The 10,721-nt window shown below is 34.4% G+C and overlaps 1 protein-coding gene across 1 annotated transcript; it reads left to right on the forward strand.

Annotated features, from left to right (window-relative positions):
• The first annotated feature begins 757 nt into the window (after positions 1-757).
• On the forward strand, positions 758-8,376 carry LOC108202805 (uncharacterized). Its single transcript, XM_017371342.2, has 14 exons — positions 758-1,182; positions 1,639-1,769; positions 1,875-2,523; positions 2,849-2,949; positions 3,082-3,196; positions 3,462-3,539; positions 3,673-3,771; positions 4,141-4,224; positions 4,597-4,695; positions 6,087-6,149; positions 6,497-6,527; positions 6,727-6,773; positions 7,631-7,689; positions 8,028-8,376. Exons 1-14 carry the CDS (start codon positions 1,138-1,140, stop codon positions 8,260-8,262), a joined length of 1,836 nt encoding a protein of 611 aa, XP_017226831.1. The 5' UTR covers positions 758-1,137; the 3' UTR covers positions 8,263-8,376.
• Positions 8,377-10,721: the final 2,345 nt, after the last annotated feature.

The raw sequence follows: 10,721 nt of genomic DNA on the forward strand, positions 1-10,721 counted from the left end.
TTTGTAGTGATTTTTAGACCTAAAAATAACATGATATAACGTTTTTTTCCAAAAAATAATACGCTGGAGTATCGAACATGCATAAATAATATTTCACATCATTTCTCATAACTCTGTATTTTAAACATTATCTATAATTATAGGGTCATATTCCTCTTGAAACCCTTAGCCTAAGAACTCTTAGAACCTTTAGCCTAATTTCTAGTATTCATTAGGGTTCTGCAGCACATGCAAAAAATGTGGTGTTTATGTATTATCTTTTAAAATTATTTTTGAACACATACATGCGATACAAAAAACATGTATTTAGATTCAGATGCTGAAAATCTATTTAAAATTCTTTTCAAAGTTTCTATTTTAGGGATTGGTTCTCCTTTGAGCGCGAGCTAATAATTATGATATACAAAATCTCTTTTCACAAAAATACACTGACACAAAATGAAACGATTGACATGGCTAGTTATATCTTAGAAATGTACCACCTCCGTTCCAACCATTTCTATATAGTTTTTATTTCGGTCCAATTTTTTACATTTCAAAACTTACCAAAAATAGTCAAGGGTCTCACCACTTTCCCACTTTTTCTTCTTTTTCATAATAAATTTATTGCACCGTCTTTTTTATAAATTAAAAATCAATGATTCCACCACTTCACCCACGTTTTTACTTCCGTACCCAAATCAAACGCAAAGAAGATCAGGAGGGAGTATAACACATGGGATGCATTTAACTTATTTTATGTCGATATTTATAATGCATTCAAGTCTCGAGAAAAAAAAAGGAAAAAAGTTTTCAAGGCCGCTAGAAAATGAAAGGAGATGAAGCTAAGCGGTTGGGGAAGAAAGGCCACACAAATTTGTAAATCACATCTTCTATGATTCTATCTTTGCGTTTTGATTGGCCTGGATAATATCCACTTGGGTATTTTATTTTCTTCTGAAAATTTTAAAATCATGGCATATATAGCACAACAGCTGAGTTGTTGACTTTAATGAAGATGTACTTTCAGTTCTTGGGTGTTGAGTGTTGAAGAGATACAGATTATGAGCTGTTGATATTACAAGTACTAAGGACATAGCTTCACTCTTCTACTCAACTAAAAATCAATCTAGATATTATATTCAAGAGATTTGCAGAATGTTCTCCCTTTGCTCTGCCGCTTCAACCTCCTACTCCTCCAAGGTCAGAACTTCAAATTGAGAATTTATTGCTTTCAAATTCTTAGTACCTCTCTCTCTCCCCCTCCCCTCTCTCCCTCTCTCTCTCTCTCTCCTCTCTGTCTGTCTCTCTCTCTCTCGCTCTCTCCCCCTCTCCTCAATCATCCCCCCCCCCTCTCTCTCTCTCGTATTGTTCTTTCCATATATCTATCTTTTCTACTCATCAGCTTGTTCACAAAAAAAAGAAGAAAAAAGTCTCATCTGAATTTCAATGTACTACCATTCTGAAGTTCTATAAATCAAGTAGATGTTTTTCTTTTGTTATCTATTTTGTATGTAGGTAACTTTAAATTTGCATTACATATCGAACAGAGTGGAAACTACAACATATCCCATATGGCTTTTACTATGCTACACACAATGTGTTAGATTACTTTGATCTCGATAATTATACATTATATAAGAACCTGTGATCTTGCAGATATCCGTACATGGAGACAATTTTCCAGTTTCATCATATCACAAGTCATTCGATGTCAGAGGCATTCTAGATGAAAAAGCAGTTTCGAATTTCTCAAATGGATTTCAGTTACAGCCGTGGTCCTCCAGAAGGCAAGCTAACACAGATTTAGTTGTTATTTAAATTTGTTTATCCCGTAAAATCTAGCTCCATGAATTACACTGACATTCATCTGCAAACATTAAAATCATCCACAGCTACTCAATCGGTGCAATGAGCAAGGAATTCATGGCGGGCCTTCAGTTAGTAGACAGCCCAAGTGCTCTTGGAGTGGAAAAATCCTTAAATTTTACAGACCGAGTTGCTGATCATGCTGAACTTTTGCACATGACATCCAATGATAATACGTCCTTGATATCTGATTCTGTGAGCATGAAACCAGAGTCATTAGCTAACATAAAACCTAACGTTCAAGATATTCTCAGTGGAATCACAGAGTCCATAAGTGCTTCAGTTAGTAAAGGAGAAAATACTTTGACAGGAACAATTGATAATATCACTTCCTCTGTGACATCTGCTCTTATGGGTGCTAACGAAGGTTTTTATACTGCTGTAAATAAATTGAAATCTTCTGTTGATCAAACTGGAGATTCAGCCGGCAATAGATTATCAAGCTTGTCAGATGACTCAAAGGAGGCATTGGGTCGTACAGTTTCTGTTGCTGTTGACTTATTGAGGTATGCAATTCAAGCTGCTGAGGGATATCTAGCAAAAGGGGGTACACTCGTCGTGTATGCCTATGGTTCTGCAAAAGGGTTTCTTCCTGCAGAGATACAGAATGCCCTAAAAGTTTCTGAAGAGAGTGCTGATAAAATTTTGAGGCCGGCAGGGGATGCATTTCAACAGGTAGATTAACAGTTTCTTTGTTTGTTGAATATGGATGTGTTGTCTCATAGCTTAAACAAGAAAAACCTGCAGAAAGATACTGATCTGTTTAATGGATTTATGATTGTTTGAAACAACTGCTTAACTACTTTGAAAAGTGGATGTGCTCTTTTCAGATGTTTTGGTAACAATGTATCCATTTTTCTTTAGACATTCTGTAAAACCTGTAGCATACTTGAACACTTCGTAATATGTTCAGTATAATTTATTTGTGTCAAATATCAGATGATACATTTATGGGGACATCCTTTATACTTAAGGACATATGTGGAATTGTGATAATCAGGTTTACATTGGTTTGGAAGGTCTAGAAAGAAGTTTTGGCTTGGACCCCAGTGATCCAGTTGTTACACTTGTTCTCTTACTTGGAACCTCAGGCAGTTTATGGTATGCCCGCTGCTTCTTTTTTAGTATTTGTGGTTCAATGTCTATCGCTCCTATTTTAATCAATCGTAAAAAGTAGAAAACCAGTGGTTTGGTAATTATACAGATATTTATATTTTCATCAGATTTGTGTAGGGGTGCTTATTGGTTTTTAACCTATGCTGGATACGCTGGAGAATTATCACCTCAAATGACAATGGAATTGTTGACTGGAAAGGAGAATGCCGTACTTATTGATGTTCGGCCCGAGGCAAGAAACTGTAATTTTTTCTAGCCTTTTATTGATAGTTAAATTAAGAATGCCAACAGTATGCCTCATTTATCTCCATCCTGGATGTGTTCTTGTTTTACTTCAACTTTCTGCTCTCCATCTTAAAAGCAAACTTGTAAATCAATAATCAGTGTATGATTGTCGATTGACATGGGGAGATGATATAACATGAAAGCATAGTCTTTTATAATTTCTAAAGTTCATATTTGATGACAATTTGTTGTGGCCTTTTTGCTTTATGAAGGAATTTAGGGAAAGAGATGGTATCCCTGATTTAAGGCGTTCTGCACGGTTTCGATATGCCAGTGTAACACTACCCAAGGTTGGTCAACACAGTACAAATGTTTTTCTACTTTACATTGTCATTGAAGAAAGATTCACGAGAAAAGACAAGGTTACCTTTTGCTAGCTCTTTATATCTCTTGCAATAATATCTATTGCATTCATGTGAAAAGTTTCAGGGAGAAAGTTCCATGAAGAAGTTGTTGAAAAGTGGAAAGGATCTTGATGACACCTTAACTGCTGCTATCATCCGGAATTTGAAAATTGTTAAGGTATGTAAGGCTGCACTCTCTCGTTCCTTATTCCTGCAATGTTTAATATACAAGCTCCGTATCCCCCTCCCCAACACTTCAAATTTGTAAGTACAAACAAGAAGAACATAGATAAGAATACAAGGTCTCGTATTTTAAAAGAATCAGATAACAAAGTATTTCCTGCTGAGGAATTTGTTTTATGAAGTGGGTGTTTCTATGCTCATTTCGGCTTAAGATGATAATATGATATTAGTAAGTAGAAAAAGTTTATTTCAAGAAATTGGAGTATTCATGTGTTTCCAGCTTGAAATTCTTATACCGTCTTTATTCTGTTCATTTGGGTTATGAACATGGTGTCTTAAAATAATTTCTTTAACCATTCTATAGGACAGGTCGAAAGTTATAGTAATGGATGCTGATGGTACCCAGTCGAAAGGAATCGCAAGATCATTAAGGAAACTTGGCGTTAAGGCAAGTATTATATTCTCTAAGCCAATGTATTTACAGTATATAAAGTTCACTTGATTATAATTGTGTTGCCGGTCCATTGAATTAATTCGAAAATTGCACCAGACTTTTAGGATTTTCATACTCTTTGTCGTAGTATAAAATTTAGGAGATACTTTACTTAAATTTGAAGTTATGGTTCTGTGGATTTACTAGTTCTCCTGTAAGGATATGTTGAACACAATGATTCCAAGCCATTAAAACATGATCGGTATTGTTAAAACTTTTAATTAAATAAGATCGATTTTCTTCTTTATGATGAAAAGACATTCTTGTCTTGCAATATCAACATAATTGGTATAGTGCTAGAATATACTAATTTATATCATATGACAGAAACCTTACCTGATGCAAGGTGGCTTTCGGATCTGGGGTAAAGAGGGCCTTAGTATAAAGGAGCTAAAACCTGAGACACCACTTACCATACTAAATGAGGTACAAAGTTTAAGAATCTTCTCTATTTTGTCCTTTTAATTCGTTTTCTATGGCTTAGTCTGTGAAGGTTTCAATTTTTTGAGTGAATGACCTAAAGTCTTTCAGTAACATGCCTTCTTTGTCATTATCTTACTCATAAAATGTCAATAATAACTCTGGTGTGTGTTAAATGGGCATTTGACTGCCAGGTTAATCCAGATGCATTGAGCCTCTGGTGTAAAAGGTTCACTTAAAATAATATATGCGTTTTCTTAAAAGACTTCTATGGTTATTTGTGCTGCTTATTAATTAAACCGACTATTGCAAACATTTTGTAATCCAACCAGGTTTCTACAGCTACTGGAAGCTAACTTTATTTATTCTAAAAAAATATTTGTGTTGAACACTATGTCCTGCAGAGATATGCTTCTGTCTCAAAGATCTTGGTTTTTCTTTTGTTTCAAATTTCCATCTAGCCTGATACCATTTAAATGTGTATTCTTTCTATTTGAAGCATATGGAACAAATATAGCAACTGGGCCGGTGGTTTTAAAGTTACTGCACAAATTCTGTCTAGGAACAAAAATGTCAATGGACAAATATACCATGTTGTAAAATATTTATTTAAAATATCCTGTGGTTGTCTATCCCAGTGCGGAAGGGTGCGTGTGTATTTATATTACTGTAATTGACCTTTACCAATAAAACAAAAGGATAAGTATGTATCTAACATTTTTCTGAAGGGAATCAGTAATAAAAATTAAGATAAAAATAATTCAGAAGAGTCCAAAATATTCAGCCTGAGTCCGACATGTGGCGTGCTCCTTAATAGCATCATAAGAAAAGAACTTGTAGCTTTTATATACACCAATTATTAGTCTGAAACAGAAAAAGACTTGTTCTACTTTTTGGAAACCTGTGTTTTGAAATTGTTAATGCCACTACCATTGCGGGTATCGAGTGTTTCATCATAAAAAATATCCTTATTTCCTCTAATCATATAAGAAAATATGTAATTTATGATAAGCTTTATAAATGTATACTGCTACAGAGATTTTTGTGGTGTTCTTTGCTAACTATATGATAGAAGGGGGATGCTGGTTAATGTCCAAGAAGACAGATCTCTATTCAAATTCAGTTTTGTAATGTACTATATAAATAGTGGAACTTGGGACCTCTGTCTAATTCTCTTGTTATATAGGAGTCCATTGGAGTGCACACTACTTTTGATAGTTTGTACTGGCCTTGCAAAATCAGATTAGAATATATTTAGGACCTATAATGTTTATATTGTCAGATGTACAACTTGTCATGCTTAGTAATCCTGACTGAGTTAGACTTGTTTGGCCTTGTACCTAATATTATTGTCATCTCTAGGATTATCTTCTAATGAATATTGCTGATAATTTCAGGAAGCTGAAGCAATAATTAAACAAGTCAATCCTACTCCACTAAAAGTTCTTGGGTTCAGCTTGGTAAGGCTCATGCTACTTTTATGCTACCTCACATTATAAAGTGTTTTGTATCACTGTGAGGAATTGAATTATACTATTCGTATATAAGAATAATAATATAAAAGAAAGTAAAAGCATAGGAAGATGGAAAATAATTGCTTATGTACAGCATCAAAATATGCAGCAGGACAACTCATGGGCATTTGACATTAATGCTAGCTAAAAAATGCACTAGCCCTGGTAGACATGCTCATTATTATTGAGTCTCTGGACTAAAACCATTATACTGGATGTTATTATGACTTTTAAGAACGAATTGTACCATTTATATACTAAGTAATCATCTATTCTGTGCATTCTGTCGACAGGGTTTTGCTGCTGCAGTGTATGCTTTATCAGGTGTGTATGTTTCTATTCCTGATGTTCCATAGTTTTATGAGTAACATTAAAGACTGGTGACATATTCTATCCCGACCTTGCTTTCTACATCAATCCCTTTTCATCCCTCCCACTACACACACCACACCATGCCAGTGTTTTAATAATGCCTATTCATTTTCTGTGACCGAGTATGTAAAGTTTTCTTCTTGGTTTTCAGAATGGGAAACGACCCTACAATTTGTTGGCGTCTTTGGCGTTGCTCAGGTATATCCAAAAAGAAGAAAATAAATTGATTTATAGGATTGAAGGGCAATGTTATCTAATTACAGTGATGCCAATTAATCTTATTTATGTTTTGGAACAATTAGAAAACATAATCTATTCATGCAGGTTTTGCTTTAATAAATAAATTGATACATAATGCTTTAAGATCTCTCATATTCATGAACACAATTGTCCGACAGCTATCAGAATTTCCCCACCAAACCATATCCAACCTATACCACCAACTATTGACAAAACCAACTCCAACCCATGTACATTATATATTACACTAAACAAATAATCTTTTGACCATAAGAGTCTATAAGAGCGATTGTTTTGTTGGGATATAATATTCTTTCAATTTTGAAGACACCAAATATGGTGTAAGTTGACAAAAAAATAATAATATTTGAATTCAAATATGGTGTCACACTTTTACACTATTATAGTGTTGGGTTGGAGTTGATTTCACACTATTATAGTGCTTTGTTCTAGGGTTGGAGATGCCCTGACTTGCACATGTCTTTTGCTCAAGATTTGGGGAGATACCTCAGTTTTAGTCCAAAATTCCCATTGTCCATGCAATATAATCTTCGACATGGTTCTTTATGTTTATATGCATCTAGAGCTAAAAAAGAATATTTAGCAGAATACGGTTCAGATCATATGTAAAGACAAGTCTTCATGTTCTCTGTGCTTGGCGCTTCAGTACAAATCTTGTCACTAGTCTTTTGGATTATGAAATGGCATCCCTGCTGAATTGGATTCGTGTGCTACATGCCAGATATCATATCTTATGCTATTATAAGTGTATATGATTTTAATTCTTCTCTGTTTGGTATGCAAATATTTACCAGACTATATATCGACGTCTTGCTTCTTACGAGGGGTCGGAGGATTTTACTCAAGATTTGAGGTAAAAGCTACAACCTAGTGCCATGTCTAATCAATAATGTAATTGGGGGAAGCATTTATATATTGTGGAGGTTATTGCACTTTAGTTATGTACATTTGTTAACTAAAATATAATCATTCACTTGATAAAAAAAAATCTCTAAGGTCCAAAAGTCTTAGTCTGCTGATATATTTGATATTACCTTGAAGATTTGGATCCAATTGAGAATTTGTGTAATAATTTTATTTGCACATGCTATGTTTTGTTTTTATATACCTTCGATTTTCTCCCGCCTAAAAATGAGTTGAAGTTGTAAAGTTACTTGATAAGCAATTGGTCTTGGTTGGTGTTTGTTCTAGGCAACTTCTTGTTCCAGTTCAATTGGGAGGACAAGCTGTTTCATGGGCTGCCGGAAAGCTGGAGAGTAATGGTATAGGCCTATCAACGTCACCTTCATCATCAGACGTACAGAGCAGGGTACTGCAGGCTGCTGCAAAACATGAATCGCAACCCTTGGATAGTGAACTCCAAGACACATCTACAGAGTCGAACACTTCTTCAGTTACTGACAGTATGGATATATCTCAAGCATAGAGTTGCTGTGTTCTGTTCTTAAATCTGTATCTACTATCACCCTCCACTTTATAATAAGAATTGGGGCCGACCAAATCTCTTAATCTATGAAGCATCTCCTTCGTTTTCTTCAAATATGTACTTCTCATTTCATCTTGAAAGATTATTGTTCTAATTTCATATGAGGGCGCAGAAAATGAAAACAATATACTCACTCCGTCCCTTTTTACATGTCCATTTTGACTTTTGACCAGTCAAATTGACTATATTTTGACCGGATTTTACATATATAAAATAATTGAGAAAAATAATAAAAATTATATCATTAAAAAGTATATTAAGTCTATTTTATTAAGCAATTTTCAGATTTTGAAAATATTGGGCAGATAACTCGTAATGTTTAGTCAAAAATTGGTCAATTTGACTTCTCGAAAAGCAAAATGGACATGTAAAAGGGGACGGAGGGAGTACTAAAACTTAAAACAGTTATAGATGGTTATATATTTTATAATAAATTTTTGATTTAGGTGCTATTTCTGTTTTGCACAGAGTTCGGTCTGGTTACCCCTTCAATCCGTTGTGGTATTAGAAAAAGTTGCCCCTACGTTGAATTTCGTTAGGTATCAGATTTTAATGGATTTTCTAGTTTACTAGGGACTTATCCAGTTCCCTTATTTAGCAATCTGTTTTTGTGAAGGCTGTTGTAGTCTGGTTTAACTCATGAGTTTTGAGTATTCATCTGATGTTATTCTCATCGCGTAACACGGGTATGTATGTTGTAGTTGCTGGCAATCTGTTGATTGCCTTTTTTTGGGTCCATCATATGATCCGTTCCAGCTGAACTAGCAATCAAAAATTTATATATATCATCAGTAATCAGTCTAAAATAGGTGCAGAATGTTGAAAGATTTGTTCTTGACATCAAGGTTATTTTTAGCTAGATCAGATCATCCCAAAAAAGACCTATTTATGACTACTGCAGGATGCTATATTAGGTTCGATCTTGTCCTGCTATCATAAGGGAATACGAAGCATGTAAATGCAAGATTACGAGGTTATAATAAATGTGGCAATATCAGACACGAACCCGCAACCCGATTTACTGATACAAAATTCGAAAATGACTCGAAAATCACCCGATTGACCTGAAATGGACCCGAAAATCACCCGAAATGGACCCGAAATTAGATTTTCATTTCTAATAACTTCAATTCTAAGTTTTATTCAATTTTAAGTAATTTTACCTTGATCCGAAATCGATCCGATTGCTGACACGAACACGGCCTTTTACCGAAATTGCCACCCCCTACGGTTATATACAGCAGGCCGTTGTACTTCTCTCATGTACGTGGTGCCCAGTGCAAAGCCTCCCTTTCAATATTCCTTCCAGCTGGTGTCAAGTGATTTTGCTTTGTCTCAGAAGGCAAGGCGTGATAAATATAAATATAGAATAGCAGGGATAAATATAAATATTGAATAGCAACTGAAGGTCCAAAAAATCATTTTTAAAATGGTTTTGATGAAAATATCAGGTAAGCTGGAGTTAACTTTTATTAAAAAAAGCAAGAAGCAGGTGATTCCCAAACACCCACATCATTTTATGGGTAGAGATATCTTTCCCTCAATTTATATTTTTTATACACATACTTGTTACTTTTCTAGTTATAAAAAAATTGCAAGTATTGGGTATATATCATTATATTAAAATAAATCTTTTATTCAACATGTTTTTTTATAAAAATATATAAAATTACATGTGGTGGTTAAAAAAATAAAAAGTAAAAAAGTAAACATGAAAGTGTTGAAAAGTGAGGAAGAAGAAAAAAATTAAAAAAAACTGGAAAAGATGAAAAGCAGTCATCCATACATATGAGTTATCAACAACAATTGAGCTGTATTAAATACAAGTTAACCTGTGCCTTGAGGGCACAGGTTACACAACCCGTACATCTTAACCTCATCTTAACCTGTGGCCCGGGAGCACTGGTAAAAAACGTGGTATTTTTGTCATCGTTTCAGAATAGTGTTGATATATGAGAGTGCCTATCGCAGTTATAAGAGTAGATTGATAAGCAGTTGTGATAAGTAGTTGTAATAGATTTTAGTTTGTTAAGATCAGTTAGTGATCATCTCATATCACCACCTCCTCCTGAATATAAACAGGCTAGATGCATTGTAACAGTTAGTTTAGTTTTCATTTTCTTTCTGTACAAGCTTCTCTGTAAAACTCTCTCTTGAGCTTATTCTTCTATAACAATGGCGTTTCATAGCTTTCTACACAATCTATAGTTTCACCATTGTTAACATGGTATCAGAGCTATTCCGCATCAAATTTCTTTTCTATTTCACATTCTTTATCAATCTGGAGTTCTCTTCGTGTTCTTGATTGAATTCTGTGTAACGATTGGCGATTTAGGTCGGCGATTAGATTCGAAGTTTCAGCATTTTGATGGTGCATAATCTAGTAGCGCACAATTACA

This window comes from Daucus carota, chromosome 9, assembly GCF_001625215.2.
Source record: "Daucus carota subsp. sativus chromosome 9, DH1 v3.0, whole genome shotgun sequence".
In the NCBI taxonomy this organism is placed as follows: Eukaryota; Viridiplantae; Streptophyta; class Magnoliopsida; order Apiales; family Apiaceae; genus Daucus; species Daucus carota.

Bases quoted from the DNA above. Each gene is read 5' to 3' on its own strand.
- LOC108202805 (XM_017371342.2), top strand. From the start codon at position 1,138: ATGTTCTCCCTTTGCTCTGCCGCTTCAACCTCCTACTCCTCCAAG. The intron at 2,950-3,081 runs GTATGCCCGCTG...AGATTTGTGTAG, and splicing joins GGAACCTCAGGCAGTTTATG to GGGTGCTTATTGGTTTTTAA. The intron at 4,225-4,596 runs GCAAGTATTATA...ATCATATGACAG, and splicing joins TAAGGAAACTTGGCGTTAAG to AAACCTTACCTGATGCAAGG.